At 38.2% G+C, this 18326-nt stretch overlaps 1 protein-coding gene across 4 annotated transcripts in view; it reads left to right on the top strand.

Annotated features, from left to right (window-relative positions):
- The window catches only part of apaf1 (apoptotic peptidase activating factor 1), a 179356-nt gene that overhangs the window by 90400 nt on the left and 70630 nt on the right, over positions 1 to 18326 (top strand). For all 4 annotated transcript variants that reach the window (XM_052033698.1, XM_052033700.1, XM_052033699.1 and 1 more), the window contains 4 exons: positions 4388 to 4516; positions 6768 to 6893; positions 9625 to 9744; positions 14219 to 14344. In XM_052033698.1, the coding sequence (XP_051889658.1) occupies positions 4388 to 4516; positions 6768 to 6893; positions 9625 to 9744; positions 14219 to 14344 (501 nt within the window). The remainder of the gene's footprint in view (positions 1 to 4387; positions 4517 to 6767; positions 6894 to 9624; positions 9745 to 14218; positions 14345 to 18326) is intronic.

The following is an 18326-nucleotide window of genomic DNA, read 5'->3' as shown; positions in this document are numbered from 1 at the left end:
CATGCTTGGTGTCTCCCCATATATAGTTTACACCATTGTAAGGAATGATAATGGAGTCAACTTCATGTTAACCTGCTGTATATGTTGCTATTAATCTTAAACAATATTTCACTTTGAGCAGGGCTGGAACTCCTAAAAACATAAAACAAATAAATATAAAAGAAAATACTATTTAATTTTATTTTATTTTCCTTTTATCCTAAATTTGAGCTGATTATTCCGTTTACTTCCTTTTGTGAGCCAATATGCTTGACCTGGGAGATGAAGGAAACCTAGCATGATTTTAAAAAATCTTTTGCCGCAAAAGCAAAGCAATTTCGGTAGATTTTATGCCATCATGCCATTTGATATACAATGATTAGTAATAAAGCAATTGTTTAAAAGTTGTTTGAGCCTCTCGCAAAGCAACAGTGTCTAATAGATGGTTGAACTTATTGAGCAATTTCATTTGTACATACCAATCACTCAATTCGTTAGACTGTAATTGCAATGGAAAGTAGACAATCTATAATTTACTAAGTAATTAGCTAATGAGAGAATCCATCTCCTTTAAGGCTAATAGTGTTTAGCTAGGCTTCACAAAAAGTGATTACTTTTCTGATTCCTGATTTTGGAATCATAGTTTGGTAAACAAATTTGTACCTCCAGACAATCAGTTGGCACATTTCTCTCTCTGCATTATGTGAATCGCTTCTGCTTTAGCCTTTTATTTCTTTAAGAGGGGAATAAAGAACACAACCTAGAATTTTTTTCCTTATTTTGTTGGCCAACATCTGTAAGCTTGTTTAACGTTATAACACAACATAAGCTTTGTATTGTATATTTGTTATCACAACTGCAGAGCATTGTATCAGGAATCCACAATGTTTTTGCAGTAAAATTGAAATTCTGAATCTCTACTGAAAGCCATTAATCAAACATGTTTTCTTTAATCATACGTAACCAGATTCTAATATTTTTGGTCACGTGCATGAAGACAGAAAGTATGTTGAAAGTTTTGTTAAGATTTTTACCAAACAACTAATAACAATTTGGATGCTTAAAGATCAGGGCATTATGAATGGTCCTTATTGATATTTGACAGTATGATTTGTATGAAAACATACTTACACCCTTTATCAGTCTTGGAGACTCAGTAACAAGGTGTGTTTTTGATACAACTGGGATGTCATCAGAGATTTTCAAATATTCATTGCCTTCCAAATTAAATTAAAACAATATACATTTATCAGCTGATTACACCTCAGGATTAATGTGATATGTTGTACTGTGTCTGGGAGATCATTCTGGGAATATTGGTTCTTTATTTTCCATTTTACCGGATATATAATCGCTTCAGGCTTTGAATCTGAAATACAATTGCGCTGCATTGATTTGTTGAGTCTCAACAGAGAGAATGCTAACTTGCAAATGAATATACTTGGCTTTGTGGCCCACCCTAATGAATTTTTTTTAAAAAGCTAGAGTCAAGGCAATTGCAGAAATGGAGTAGATTTTCTTTGCATTAGTGCAGCATTTGCAGTTTGATCATTTCAAAGACAATGCTCAGTTTTATTGTTTCTGGGAAGGCTGCAAATGGATCAGCAAATAACTACAGCTCTTCTCTGTCTGCACACATCTGAAAATTTCAAATGAATACCAAAGCTTCCCACAAGTTGCTATTGTGCTTGAAAAAAGAACCTGTCAAATATGAAAGTGAGAGAAATCACCTCATCGCAAGTGTGTTAAGAACAGTTTCAGTTCAGTCCAAAAAGATATGATTTAGATGATGAGGCCATACATAAATTGTTCCTTTTCCTATCAAAATGTTGAATTCCAGCAGCATTGCTCCAAACCTTTTCAATACCTCACTAAGCCACCCACCTTCTGCACAATAAAATGCATAACAACTCACAGCAATAATTTTTTCTGAAGGCTCTTTACATTGACGGTAGTTGAGGCCAAGAGACATTATGTAGTTGACCAGGGAGACAACAGCATCCATCATGTGTCTCCTCTTGCTGTTGTATAATGCATTGAAATAAGAAGAGTTGTTCCTCAATCACCCAGATACTGCTCTCAGTTCTGATGAAGGGTCTTCGACCTGAAATATTAACTGGTTTCTCTTTCCACAGATGCTGCTTAATCCAGCTGAGTTCCTACAGCATTTTTTTTTCCAAATACTGCTTAAGATGTGTGATTATTTCATTATGCTCCCCTCTCACTAATGGTGCACCATCTGTTGAAATGCCAGTCAGTTTTTCCCATTACCATCACAAAGACTCAATTTTATCCTTGGGGTTGATAAACAAGTCCATGCACATTGTTTTTCCTTGGAATTATGCCAGTACCTCTAGGTCATCATAAACCTGAAAGACATTTAATTTATCACTAAACAGAAATCCTGCCAACTAAGCTGAGTCAAAGTTTGAAATTCTACCAGGGGAGTACATAAACATTTTCCTGCTCCCTTTCAGTTCTCATAAAATGTCATTTCCCAGACCTGGCACACAGGACTGAAAAGATTGAACAATCCAAAATTACTTTTTTTTATATAAAGTTCAAAGATTTAGTGGAACACAGTTCTCTGTCTGCTTATTAACAAACAATCTTTCACAAAACCTTCATTGACAATTAATGCCTTGATAATTAATGAAGCAATCTCAGAGCTCACTTTCAGTATCGTTTTTGATTCTTTCTGCACCTTCTGGAAGATAATTGCTGAACAGATAACTCCCTTTTTGCACCTCCAATTTTTGTTAGCATTGTCGTCCTGTGAATTCATTAAAACCAGAATGTTTCTGGTTCTGTGGTTTAGTGTTGTAATGCCTTTTATGTTGAGTTCCTTTGTTGCTCAACAGTCATCTATATATTAAGTCATTTTTCAGTAAAGTAGTCAAGTTTGGTTCAAGGCCCATGAAACTATTGATGCTCACTATCAGTTTTTTGCTTTATCTCCATATGCTCATTCTCTTCTTTTGGTTTCGTGTTCCTCATTGACACCGCTTTTTTCTTGAGCCTCACTTGGCTCCTTAGAGTCTAAATCCATATACTTTCCTCCAGGCCAGGAGACTTCAGTTCCAGTTTCATTCCATTATTAGTGGCCAGCAATCACTCAAAACAACTACCAAGAGAGAGTTTATCGGGAGGTTCCTAACCACTATCAGAATTTCCTTGCAGCCTGAGACATAACATTAGGGGTTTGCTGTTATCTTATTTAATCTCCTGCTTTAGGTCCACGTGTAGGCCAAGCATCCCCAAGGTGCCTGAAAACATGAGCCAAAAGCCCATTTCTTGATAAACAAGTAACTACTGTGTGGTCAACAGCTAGGCTGTCACTAATTGGTTGCATTGTATGAAAAATGAGCATTTTGGTTACAAATGTTGTATATGAAATGTGTTATCAGTAGAAAAGGGACTATAGAAGATGCATAGAGAAAGAGTCTCCAGTACCGAAAGGAGTGCATGGAGACTCAAAGCCCAATGCAATTGAACACAGGCCTATCATTGCTTGGAAATTAACCAGCTCTTCTCTGATTTAAACCACTTTCTGCTTTTGTAAACCAACATAACTTACTTCATTTCAAAAAGGGAATTGGCATTGATCAACCATTAATTTCTTACACATTTATCATGTTAAGTTTTTCCTATGCTAAAATACTAATTTTTGATTACTAGCCAAAATTATCCAATTACATTTGGACAAACCATTTTTTTTTAATCACAAAATTTAGTTTCTCCTTTTTCCTTGGTTCTAATGGTGAGAAAAGCAAACAAAAAATTTTGCTTCAAGACTCTACAGTTGTTGATCTTAAACATCACAATCATTGAACCACCTGCCTACAGGGGTATGAAAATCTAAATGAAGCCCAAAAAATATTAAGGTAAACAAAAGCAACATTCTGTTTAAAAAAAAATGTAATTGGACCAAATGTCCTTCGGTATTAATTTTATGTATGAAATCATACTATATGCATAGATAATATGACGAAGCAGCAGTCGTTCACAGATTCAAGGCTGATTAATAGTAACCCACTTACTTCAATAAAATTGTGTACTTCGGTTTCCAGGTGGATAGGTATGTGGATCAATTAGTTGAGCTTATTTAAATAAGATTGAAAACATCATGTGGAGGATCATAAATTTAGACCTGCATGTTTGCACATTTTTTAAAAAAGCTCGGAGAGGAGAATTGGTCCAGCACAAGAATATTTTGATGTGCTGTTTTTGTTTAATGTACCATTTTCTTGGCTTTGTTGTTTTCCTTATCTCTGAATGCATGTGTCTGAAGGATTTTAGAGTGGCTAAGTTTTTTCGGCTTTGCCCCCTCATGATTAGTTTATTTTGACTTGTATGTATCAACACATCTTTTCCCAAGTTGTTATTTCCAGAATCTTTTATTTTTCAGATTTATGATGTAATGACTGGTGACATGATAACTGAATTAACAATGAGTCGCTACAGCACTATTCAGTCTTGTGATATTTCTCCTACCAGACCATTACTAGCTGTGGCTTTATCTCACAATTCTGTAGAGGTAAGTGGATGGTCCTGAGGAACATGCATCCATGTGCAGCCTTTAATGCAGAAAAACACTTCTGTGACACCAAACTAAGTTTGCTGAGAGAAAGCTTGAAGATCTCTAAACACTGAGAGCATTAAGCAATGGATGGGTGTTCAGAAGGACGTTGCAGAGCAGAGGTCAGAGGCAGTGAAAGGCTGGGCACAAGTTGGGTGAAGGACCCAAGGACCAGAATGAAAGGACTTTGGGAGGGGGTACCATTGAGTAGAATTATGTATTCTTTTTTTTCGCAAGGAAATTTTCTTGACCATTTCAGGATTAATTCCTGAGAAACATCATTTGGATTAATAAATCTCTTGCTTTCCTAGGAATCATCCTGACTGATCCAGTTTCTTATTGTGGCCCTAATATTTGGGTGTAAATGAAGTTAAGAAGAAAATTATTTTGTTTTTTATATACTTAATTTTATTTAAAATCTGTTCCATGCAATTTCAATCATAATAATTTCACAGAAAGCATTTTGACTGTACCCATCATGAACTTGAATGTCACCTCAGATTCCCATTTCTAAAGACTGAGCCATTGTATTTCCTCATAATGTAAAATACTGTTGCCTTGAATTATCTTTGTTATTTCATTTCTCTAAGGGCAGAAATTCTATTCCTTTGACCAGAACTGCGCACAGTGCTGTGGGGGTAGCACCACCTACAGATTACCCTTAGTGTCACACCACCTGGCTTAGAAATGTATTGCTTTTCATTATTGCTGGGTCTAACTCTTGGAATTCCCTACCCAACAGCGTCACATGCTTCAAATTTCATAATGGCATAGGATGTGGCCCATTGAGTCTATGCTGGTTCTCGGAGCAATCCCATTGCCCCACCTATTTCCCTGTAACCTATTCTCTCACACGTGCCCATCAATTAGCCCTGATTCTCCTTTCGCTCACCAACATTCGGGTCAATTTACAGTTAATCTACCAACCAACATGTCCAGGTGATTTGAGAGGAAATGGGAATTCACAGGGGATACCCTGTGACCATGGAACTTCCATACAGGCAAAATCAGAGTTGGGATTAAACCTGGGTTGCTAGAGCCATGTGGTAGCCACACTACCTGCAGTGCCTCTGTGCCATCTGAATTTTTATAGATAAGAAAGTGGGAGTAAATATCGAGGAAAAATAAATAAAAGTAAAATTAATGAGATGGCATCTTTTTAACTGCACTGGATCAGCAGGTGATCCATTATCCCTCTACTAATGAAACCCAGTGTCTTATCAGTACTTCAACATTGTAAGTAGTATGCTCATAGTTTTGTGGATTTGTCCATTAAATCTCCAGGTTTCTATGATTGTTATGATTCAATGCTTTCTTTTATTTTCTTGCACATGAAACAGTAATTTCCCACTTTTCAACCTTGAGTCATCTGTCCCTAGTCTTCTACTTAAAAAGTCTCGGCACTTCTGAATTTCATTGTATTTTTGCTCATTATGGCCCTTGATGTTTTGTTTCTTTTGATCTCTTTCCAGCCGATAGAATTTACTTATTTAGGGCTGCACTCTGTTTCCTTTCCAACTTTTCTGGTGAGCCTATTCATTACCTTATATTCCATGATTCCTTGTGGGAACATATACAGAACTATCAAAACATTTTCCATAGTATCTGATATCAGCAGCACTTCCCAATCCACTGACCTGAATATTTCTGGAGAATACAGGAGTGGAGTGGGGAAAAAAAACAGGCAATTTCCTGCTGAAGGGAATTGCAGGATCTTGCCTTCCATCTTCCAACTGGCCAGTTGTCTGGTGGGGAACGCTGGGAATACTTAGAAACAATTCTCCCAGGAGGGGATTGAAGCTAGAAATTGTGATCTGGTGAGCTGGGGAAAGGTTACTGATTGGAGGTAGGAGGGGGAAAGGTCGACAATTACGCCACTGGGGAGAGAGAGGCCACGATTGCCTTGAGGGATCATGAGGCATGTACCTGCCCTTCCTGGTACTCAAGGATCGCTGTGAAAGGCACCTGCTGCCTTGAAATGTCAGCTCCTGCTTCCACTTTTTGCCTCATTCCTGGAAGACCTGGCTCTGTGGCAGTTAATTGGAAAGGAGAATACCAATTGCAGTCCTCTAGCTGATTTAGTTAAGTGAATGAAAATCCCACTTTTAGATTCAAAATCACTGTCAATAAATCACTATTTCATGATCTTGTGATATGAAAAAAATTTAATCAATACATTGAGTTACATTTTTTGTTCAATTCCTTCTAGTTATGGGACATGGAATTGCAGAAGAGGGTGGCTGACTGCAGTGGACACTTGAGCTGGGTTCATTGTGTTCAATTTTCGCATGATGGTTCAAAATTATTGTCCTCTTCAGATGACCAAACTGTTCGGGTATGTAAGATTTTATTAACTAATTCTGTGAATGAAAGAACACTATGAGAAACAACTACACGTACAGAGTTGCTTTCATTATTTCAGTTCGTGCAAAAACATTTTCAGAATGAAGAGCCATCCATCTGCAGAATTCTAAAATGTTACATGTCCCAAATGGTACTCGCTCTACCTCCCTGCAATGTGGTATCTATTTGCTTCACTTGCGTTTAACATTATGCTCCAATTTTACAGAGATGAACAGGGAATCAGTATGTGGTTTAATCTATTTATCTGGCATATGTGAGAGAACCATATCTATTTTAATATCATCACTGGAAAAATCTGATTTTGGAAGAGATTCGTATCAAATGTTGTGATGTACAATCCTCCCCTCCTAGTGAATTTGAGGCAAAGTATTTCTCATTCTCAGGAGTACAATGATCTCTATAAGTTAGAGAAACTACAAGAAAAATGTATAAGATTGACATGTCAAAACTGCAATCACATGTAAATGATATGCAAGTTGGCATCCAATGCCATCCAATGTGAGGATATAATGTGACTTAATTTTTTAATTTATTATTGTGTTAGATTTTACCTTCAGTGTGTAGTTCAAATATTGCCGGTGCGGTAAATTGACTTATATCCATTGATCACTCCTTTAAGGTTAATAGCTTCCCTTTCTACTCCATTTACTCTTGCCCCTTCCCACTCATTGTCTCAAGCTAAACCAGGCTGTGTTTGCAGCCTCTATATCCAATTAGGCCCTGAATTAGGATTTCAACTTATCCTATATATCTCAAAAATAGAGATATATTTACCTTTGTAGCATTGCCCAACGTTGCACCTGCCTCTGGCACCATGCTGTTGAAATCCTGATCCCTGACTTTGCATCCTTCAGTCTTAATTATTCTGAGGAGCTGCTAGCCCTCTGTCCTCCAAACTGCAAACTTCAGGTCAACGAAAGTTGCTGCCTTTGGTCGATCCAGCCTCAAAACGTTCTCACCAATCACCGTTGTCTTCATAAACTCCAATAGACTCATAAATTGAAAATGTTTCAGAGTTGGTATTCTCATCATTGTAATCAAACTTCTCCTTGGCAAATAATTGTTCAGCTGAAAATTGCTGCTCAAAAAGATCTAATTTTCCACAGAAATGTTGTTTCTCCAGGAAAATGCCTGTAGGAATACAAATAGAAACAGGTGTATACCACTCGGCTCCTCATGCGTGCTCTGCCGTCCATTTAGATCATGGCTGAACTTCCCTCAGCACCACTTTCTGGCACTAACTCCATATCCCTTGATTCCCTTAATATCTAAAAACCAATCAGTCTCTATTCAATAGACTCAATGAATGAATCTTCACAGCCCTTTTAGGAAGAGAATTTCAAAAGATTCATTCCCCTCTGGATGAAGAAGTTTCTCCTCATTTCTGCTGAGAATGGCTGCCCTCTTATTCTCAGAAAGTGATCCCTGGTTCAGAGGAAACATCAGCTCTACCCTGTTGAGCCCCATAAGGTTCTTGTGTGGTTCAATGAGAACACCTTTCGTTCTTCTAAACTTTAGACAGTATAGGCCCAGTTTGTTTGCTCTCTCATATGACAAACCTGCCATCCTAGAAATCAATCTGGATGAACCTTCATTCTACTCCCCCTATCACAAGTATATGACTAGACCTGTCCACAATATTTCAAAAGGGAAAAACGCTAGCAGTTTGAACTTCCTCTCTTAATTTCCACATGACTTGAAAGACAATCATATAACTGCATATTTTAGACTGCTGTGGCATGCCAATTTAAAAGTAGAGCTGTACAAATTGTTTGGTTGCACAGATGCTCATTGTCTCTTCCATCTTATGAGTATATTGAACAGATGAAAGAGACAGCGTTCTTATTACACCTTCATTCGTGTTGTAACCCATGAGTGCGTAATCCTTTCTGAATTGATCTGCAGTGCAGTAGTTTTCCAGCAATAATAAATTCTACCGCTTTTCTTTGTAAAGATTGTATTCTGATGACAAAGCTGATTATATTCCACTACGTTAGTTCAACTTTTAATGAAGAGTAAGCTCATTCGAACAGAGTTTGTTAGTTACTAAACTCCATTCAATGTCAAAACTAATTTTATCCCTTATGAAATATAGTGGATAGGTCTAGTCAAACATTTTGTCATAACCTGGACTAAACATTGTTAGTATTGACAGACATTATTGTTTTGTCAAGAGAAATTTACATTTCAAAGTATTCCCCCTTTAAAGGGTTGGGGAAGGAACACTGGAACAACATAGATAAGTGAATGAGCTTCCTTCTATCTTTTCAAGTAAATGAAGTGCTCTAATTTACTGATTAATGGTAGAATATTCACTAATCTTCTGATGCTCTTGGTAATTAGTTTTCAGACAACTTTGTCAGTTATACAAAGATTAATTAATTTCAAACTCTTATATTATTAATTTCCACCTTACAGCATAAACCCTTTTCATGGTGAAGCATCATATCTCTGTAATCTCAAAAGTTGCAATGTTTTCTACTTTCCGCTGACTTTTTTTGTGGATGTCAAATAGATTACATACCGGCGAGATGGTGCTGAGTTTTTGCAATATCACCTTAATATCTTTTGAGCTTTTTCATTAAACTTAATGTCATTTGGTTTCAGTGAATTGGTTGTATTATATGGATAATAGGCTAAAGGATTGAAAGAATGCATGAATCTCCTGGTTATGACACCTAAATTGCATTTTGTTTTGACAGCTATGGGAGACCAATAAAGTGCATAGTTCCTCTGCTGTTTCTTTGGTACAGTGCATGGATGCAATCTTCCAAAAGAATGACATTTTTGTTCTGGTATCTGATAATAAAAAATGTTTACAGGTAAGCATTTTTTGTTTCAAATGGAAAGGTTATGATTAGGTGTCCCTGTGGCTCTCTGTATTGTTGATTTAAGCAGCTCCTCTCAGAAGGAAGCAATATATTAAATTTGAGCAGATAGTCTACACATTGAGCAAGGTTTTCCATTTGCTGATCTTAAAAAAAAAGAAAGCAAGGGCAACTGAAATCATTTCAAACAAAAATAATCAACTTAATGTGTTTCAGTTGCTTTGTTTTCTGCTGTCTCTCTGTATATCTCCAACTCAGTGGTGCTTAAACTTTGTTTGGGTAAACAAAGAAAAATATTAAATGCAGAGAAAAAATAGTGAAAGGAAAGCTGAGGTAGAAGTAGGCAAGGTTAGTTTGAAGGTCAGATCATTTCCTGGTTTGCTCTTTGGACTGAAGTACAGAATATAGTTAGAGGTACAGTATGCTTGAGATGTACAACTCTTATTTCAGTCACGTAGCTTTTCTTTTAATTTCAAGAATAAATCTTAAAGTGATTAGTTCAATCTGAAACTAGGGCCTTAAATCTAAACAAAACTATAAATAAATGCATGAGGCCTGAGTTGACTACGGGAGGTTGGAAAGCTACCTTCAATGTTATGACAGTAATCAAGCAATGGTTATCATTTAAAGAATTATTACATAGCTTACAACAAATACATATCCATTGAAGGCATTAAAAAAACGAGGTGGTCCAACAAGAAGTTAAAGGTAATGTGGATTCAGTCCATCGAGGGCCACAGTGGACAAGATCTTCATCACATGGCAACTCCAAGAAAAAACAGAGACCACCACTGACGTGGCTTTTTTTGATTTTGTCACTGAAGCCTTGACTCCGTCACTCGGAAGGGATTGTGGAACACATTCCTCAAATTTGGCTGCCTCAAAAGTTTGTCCCATTTTACAGTTGCTCATGATGATATGCAGGCTAGGAGCCCAACCAAAGACTCTACAACAGAGCCAATCCCAGTGTCAAACAAGGCTGCATATTTGCACTGACGCTTTTCTCAAACTTTCTTGCTGCAATATTGCTGCTTGCTTTCCACAGGAATGAAGCAATGAATAATGTTCAGAACTAATTGCAAATGGCAAGTACATTCCAGAACCAAGGTCACCTGAACTTCAGTCATTGAGCTGCAGTACATGGACAACAATAGTTTCTGCATGTTCTCGGAAACTGAGTACAAATCACCTTGACTCATTCATTGAAGCATGTGAGAGGATGGACCCCACACTCGCATCAGTAAAACTAAAGTCTTCTACCAACCTGCTTCCACGAGAAAGCACTGCCCTCTGCCAGTAAAGGTTTGTGGTGAGGTACTGGGAAATGTGGACTACTTCCTGCATCTCAGGAGCACCTTCTCTGAAAAGGTGGACAGCAATGAAGGAATTCACCATTTGCTTCATTGCATTAGGATAACCTTTAATTGATGTGGAAAAGGCTTACTGAAGGTCAAGATCTCAGACCAAGCACAACATTCATGGTATACAGGGCAGTAGTGATCTATGCCCTCCTATATGGTTCTGAGAACTGGATTGCCTGCAGCAAACACATCAAGACACTGGAAAGATCGCACCAATGCTGCCTCTGCAAAATCCTTCAAATTTACTAGAAAGGTAAGTGAGTCAATGTCTGTAACCTCCTGGGCTAACACCCCCCAGCATTAAGGCCCTAATTCCACTCAGTCAGCCCGACTAGGCAGGACATGTTGCTCACTTGCCTAGCACCAGAACCCTGAAACAGATGAGGTATTCTGAGCTCTGGGACAGGAAAAGATTATTGGTTGGACGCGGGAAGAGATTCAATGGTGTGCTTAAAACCTCCTTGAGAAAACTCAACATCCCCATTGACTCCGAGGAATCCCTGGCCGAGGACTAATCAAAGTTGAGAAAGAGCATTCAAGATGCTGTTGAGAACCTTGGGTCCATGCACGGAGAGCACACGGAAGCCTTGTGTAAGTGTCAGAAGGAGTGCAACAGCTTGCATACTACCTGCCCTGTCACTCATCGCCTGCCCCCTCCGTGAAAGAATGCAGTTCCTGCTTTGGCCACATCAGTCACCTCAAAGCTCTCAAAGTGAAGCAAGACATTTTTGATCCTGAGGGACTGCATAAGAAGAGGAACAAAGATGGTTTAGATCAAAGGAAAAGGCTCATAATGTTGCAAGAAAGCCTGAGGACTGAAAATCATACAAGAAGAAATGATTAGCAAAAGGTAATGTGGTTCCCTAACAAGATGCGATAGGAGAAATTAAGTAAACGGCAGTGAACTTAAACAAATATTTTGTGTCTGGCTTCACAAAAAAACCTCTTGGAAATGATGGAGAACAATAGGTAAGAGTGAATGAGGTGCTAAAAGAAATTAGCATGAAAAACATGTATTGGAGAAAATAATGATCAGAAAATCAATGACCTACATCTGAAGATTTTGAAAGAGGTGGATGCACTGGTTGCTTATTGCCTTCCAAATATTTCATAGGTCCTGGAATGGTTCCCACAGATTAGAAGGTAGCAACTATACCCCAATAAATAAAGAAAGAAAATGGGGAATACAGGTTCATAATCTCATGATTGATCAGGTACTACAGAGCCCACAGAACTGTTGTAAAAGTAGGTCATCTTTGAACCTGAGATATTGCCTTAAAGATAAGAAGACTCCTTAACCCAGAAATATGTGCTGATAAAGCAATATCATTTCCCAGCATCATTTATGGACTTTCAGGTATGAAGATTGTTCAATGACATTCAACGTAATCTTGTAACAAATATGAGAAGAATTTTACATTAACTAGTTTTTGGGCCTCAAGAACAGAAAACTTGTGCACAAGTTGACATGAGCATTCTTGAGTTCCTTGAGTCAATGGGCATACAAAATAGTTTGGTGAATAAACTTGACCATAACAAATGATGCACTATGCAATATTTTTCCCACCCTTTTAAAGTGATTGATGTCTATCAAACTATTTTTCATTCTCCAGTCATGTTGCCTTTAGCAATACCAGCTGTCAGATAAAATTCATATTCTTTGTCACTATATTTCAGTAGTTTAATCTGTTAGATGCAACTAGTTCTGTTAAGCATCTGTCTGTAGAATCTGTTCACAGTACAAGGAGGTGACCAGGAAGATTGATAAGGGTAGTGCAGTGGATGTGGTCTACATGGATTTTAGTAAGGCATTTGACAAGGTTCCGCATGGTAGGCTTCTTCAGAAGGTCAGAGGCCAAGGGATCTGGGGAAGCTTGGCTGTGTGGATTCAAAGTTGGCTTGCCTGTAGAAAGCAGAGGGTTGTGGTGGAGGGAGTGCATTCGGGTTGGAGGGCTGTGACTAGTGGTGTCCCGCAGGAATCGGTTCTGGGACCTCTACTTTTTGTGATGTTTATTAACGACTTAGATGAGGGGGTGGAAGGCTGGGTTAGCAAGTTTGCAGATGACACAAAGACCGGTGGTGTTGTGGATGGTGTGGAGGGCTGTCGAAGCTTGCAGAGGGATATTGATAGGATGCAGAGCTGGGCTGACAAGTGGCAGATGGAGTTCAATCCAGAGAAGTGTGAGGTAGTACACTTCGGAAGGACAAACTCCAAGGTGGAGTACAAGGTTAATGGCAGGATTCTGGGCAGTGTAGGGGAGCAGAGGGATCTGGGGGTTCATATCCACAGATCACTGAAAGTAACCTTGCAGGTGACTAGGGTAGTTAAGGAAGCTTATGGGATGTTAGCTTTCATAAATCAGGGGATCGAGTTTAAGAGCCGTGAAGTGATGATGCAGCTTTACAAAACTCTGGTTAGGCCACACTTAGAGTACTGTGTCCAGTTCTGGTCGCCTCATTATAGGAAGGATGTGGAGGCGTTGGAAAGGGTGCAGAGGAGATTTACCAGGATGCTGCCTGGATTAGAGAGTATGCATTATGAGGAGAGATTAAAGGAGCTAGGGCTTTACTCATTGGAGAGAAGGAGGATGAGGGGAGACATGATAGAGGTATACAAGATATTAAGAGGAATAGATAGAGTGGACAGCCAGCACCTCTTTCCCAGGGCGCCAATGCTCAAAACAAGAGGACATGGCTTTAAGGTATTGGGTGGGAAGTTCAAGGGTGATGTCAGAGGGAGGTTTTTTCACCCAGAGAGTGGTTGGTGCATGGAATGCGCTGCCTGGGGTGGTGGTGGAGGCTGATACATTGGACAAGTTCAAGAGATTGTTAGATAAGCATATGGAGGAATTTAAGTTAGAGGGATATGTGGGAGGAAGGGGGTTAGATAGTCTTAGGTGTGGTTTGAAGGGCGGCACAGCATGGTTGGCCAAAGGTCCTGTATTGTGCCGTATTGTTCTATGGTACTCCTGTCTGGCTAGGGACATACATTTTTCCAACTTTATTGGTGTCCCTTTATTACTTGGGTGTAAATAACACCTTCATTTTGTCTTTTTAGATGCGTGGACAATTTCAGTATTAACTCAATTATTTTGCATTAAAAACAGCTAATAAATGGAAAAACTGGCAATGTAATCCATCAGAGTGACGTCCAGGACTCTCGTATTCGTTGTTGCTGTCTTAATCAAGACATTAATTTGGCTGCATTTGGATGTGGGGATGGAATCTTGAAGGTATGACTGTAGATTTAATGTCAAAACCATTTCATTGTCATTTGGAAAATATGGCTTCTGTATTTGCAACTATCGCTTTAAAGCTCCTGTCTTGCACATAAAATTTGGCTGACCTTGAAAGTCCTGGATGATAATGTTATTAGATCTGAGTGAACATGGAAGTTGGATAACTTTCAGTGTCATTACAGAGAATTTTGTAAGTGAGTAGCCACTTAAGACAGGACAGAGATCACAAAGATTTTAAATTTGAGTGCATCTCTCTTGCTGAAATTATTTCAAGTTTTTGTTCCAGATTCCTATCTTCTCAAACCATTGTATATGATTAGCATGTTATATATGCTTATAAGTATGGCCCCATTAATTGCGCTTTACAGCAGTATAGTTCCGTATTGCTTTAAAATAGCTAATGCTGTACAATTTTCTACTTTAGGCTGATTTTTCATTTTCAAACCACCTTTTACCACCTCCTGTGTCTTTTCCTTCTACTTACTGTTCCTCTGTCAATGAGAGAAACAAGCAATCTGCTCCTGTAGTTTTGCCAGCTGCTGAGATGTTCTCATAACCAACCCAGGTTGACTTTATCCTGCTCCAATGGGCAAGATGCTGACATGCCAAACCTTCTCTGCAGGTATACTCTGATAAATAAGTGTGAACTTACATCCAGACCCTGGGTGGTCCAATGTGTTTACAGTTGTTTAGTGCCAAATGGTCCATGTTCTCCTATAATTAGAATGATCTGATGTTTTATTGGCTCTCTTAATGACAGTCTACATTGTTTTATATTTATAAAAAATCAGGATTATGGTCTAATTACTTCACAAAGAATCTTTTTGACTGGTCAGAATTATATCAATAAAATATAACAATGAATTTCCACAGAGGATTTCTCCAAGTAAGAAATAAAACTAGTAGGAGATGAGACAAAAATCTGATGACAGGCATCCAAGGCTTAGTAACTGATTGACAACCATTCAGTGTAATTAAATATTGCACCTTTAGTAATTCTGATTTTTTTGGAACTTAATCATGCACCCAATACATTCAGTACATTTTTTGCTAACTTGGTATTGATTAATTATACAACTTTATGAACATGTATACACATCTGTGTCTTGAAAGTTGACAAATTCCTGCAAACAGGATATATTTTGCAAGGTTTGATATGCAATTTAAAAATATATTTCATATCATTAGTTTTGCGATCACATATTTTCCTTTGTGTTACAAAACAGGAATGATAGAATACAGCACAGCAATGTTCTTCATTCTGTCATTTCTGTTATGTAAGCATTCATGTTTGCATTATATACCTTGTATACATTGGGAAAAATAATTTTGAGGATAATTGCCTCAACCTAACCTATGACTGTGAATGAACCGAAATGCCACCTCCTAATTTAATTTTAACATTAGTTGTGGTCAAGCCACTGGAATCTATCATTAAGGATATAATGATTGAGCAATGAGGATAATGAGTTGATCAGCGAAAGCCAGTGTGACTTTATTAAATCAAAATATAGATTATTTTGTTGAATTTACTTTCAGTGAGTGCAAAAATCTGTCCACAGATGGTACTTGCCTATATAGATTTCTGGATGGTATTTGATCAGATTCCATAAAAATTATTGTCTGCCAGTGAGTCTGCATAGGATTGGAAGTAGTTTTTTGTATTTGGCTTGATAGTTAGGAGACAGAGAATGGTAATAAGGAGTAGGAAGTTACTTTGGCCAGATATGGCAGGCAGTGTGCTCCAGTGGTCTGTTCTGGGTCCTCAGCTTTATTAGTAATTCTGATGAAAGAATATGGATCCATAGAGCCTTGTTTGCAATTCACACTAAATTAGCAGTAAACTGAGCAAATGGAAATAGAAGTTCCAAAGGGATACTAGCAGATTAAGTTTCAGTGGCAGATCAACTGAAGTTGAGCAAAGGCAAGTAATGTTGCCAAGGTGGGTATGGTGAATGCAATCGCCCAAATTATGGGAAGGTACAAGAAGCGATCAAAAAGGCTAATAGAATGTTGACCATTATTTCGAGTGGGAGTATTACACAGGACTGGTTATATGAAGTCTTGTGATTATTCTCCATCTGGGGTACTGAATTAAGTTTTGGACAGTATATTGTAGGAAGGGTATATGGGACTTGGCATGAACTCTGCAGCTTAAAAGATAAAATTATGAGAACAGATTGTATACATTGACTTGTATTATTTTATGTATGAGAGATTGATTAATCTCTTTAAAACAGAAAAAAATTTGGATAGATTTGGAGAAGCTAAACTGCACTATAAAACTATGAATGATTGTGGTCAGTACAATTATGTTATCGGTATCGAGGGATGTAGAACTAAGGAAGCTTAGTGACAGACTTGATGTGAGAGACTGAATAGCCTAGTACTGTTCTCAGCAGGGCAACAAGTTAGAAGAGTCATGTGTTAAGTGCTTGGTGCTCTGGCAGATGTGCCATGCTGTCATCTCTGAAAGTGCTCAACATAGACAGCAGCAAAACAAAGCAGACAGAGGAAAATCTATATCATTATGAAGTGTAAATTTTCAATTAAATAATGTTTCATTTCACTTCAGTGGAAGTCTTAACAATTAGACCTGTATGGATTTTGCAAATTCAGCTTTTAGCTGCTTTGTTTGTTTTGTTTGATTCTCGATTTATTGCTTTGACATCCATAATACAAAGTGACAAAGGCAAATAAAAATGTAAATATTTATCCTAAGTATGTAAATATGAGAATTTATTATTGTTCTTATGGAAAAGATTACTTGGAATATTAGGACTAGATCTTAAAATAGCTTCATGGTTCAAATAGTTTTCAGTTAAAATCCCTTTGCAGAAGTGTTTCTATTGTGTTAGGCATTGACTTAATCATTGAATTCAGACTTGGCAAAGGGATACCAAGCTCACTTGACCCTCCTCACAAACATCTGGTGACCTGGCAAAACTGACATTGTTGTGTTCGCAGGATTATACTTTTCGGCTAATGTTCCAGACTCCTCCATTATAATCTCCGGCCATGTCCTTCCCACCAACAGGGCAGACCTACCAGAGGTGACATTGCAGTAGTACAGAGTCAAAGTATAGTGGCCTGGAAATCTTCAGAACTGAGTCTAGACCTCTTGGCCTTGGGTTACACACACACGCACTGACACACACGCACTCTGTGCGACAATCAGCCCTCCACTGTACTGAATGACATTTAGAAGAAGCACTCAGGGTAGCAAAGGGTCCAGAATGGACCTGACTGTGAATCTTCAATCCACCAACAGGAGTTGCTCAGCAGCAGGATAACTGACTGAGCAAGCGGACTGACCCCTGAATGGGGTCTGCAGCAAGTGGTGAGAGAATCAGCACAAGGGGAATAAAAACAACTTTACCATGTCCTTTAATGGTCTACAACAAGCTAGACAAAGGTGGCTACAAGTAATAAAGACTAATTATTTTTTAGTTAGATAAACGAATCAGTTAAAGTCAAACAGAGGCCTCAATTAATTGTAATGTATAAAATATATCAATAGGGATAGCAGGGCAGGTGCAGCATTGTGGGAGTTGATGTGGACCAGAAAGGTCTGCAATTTGAGGAACTTTGGCTCCTCAAGTAGGAATGAGTTTCCACTGAGAGATGCTAAAGATCTAGGAACCAAATTAAAATGCAAGGAAAATAATATTGGGTACCTCAGCCACTCAAAAATTAGGATAGATTTGAACAAGTCAAAGAGTGAAATTATTTACTCGAGGGGGGCTGTGGGAGAAAGGGGTTTTGATTCATGGGATGCTGGATTCAGTACCAGAGGAAGAGAGAGCTATTCCACAGGATCCATTTAAACTGGGCTGAACTTAGTTATCTATTTCTGAGGATACCAGGGCTGTTGATGGGGTTTTAAATTAATATAAGTGGATGGTCAGGTTAAGGGCAAGGGAAAGATTATAGATTTGACTGGAAGTATCAAAGCTCCAAGGTGAAATAGCATTCG

This window comes from Pristis pectinata, chromosome 19 (assembly GCF_009764475.1).
Source record: "Pristis pectinata isolate sPriPec2 chromosome 19, sPriPec2.1.pri, whole genome shotgun sequence".
Taxonomy (NCBI): Eukaryota; Metazoa; Chordata; class Chondrichthyes; order Rhinopristiformes; family Pristidae; genus Pristis; species Pristis pectinata.
Note: the sequence above shows the minus strand (reverse complement) of the source record. Positions and strands in the feature narration are given on the sequence as shown.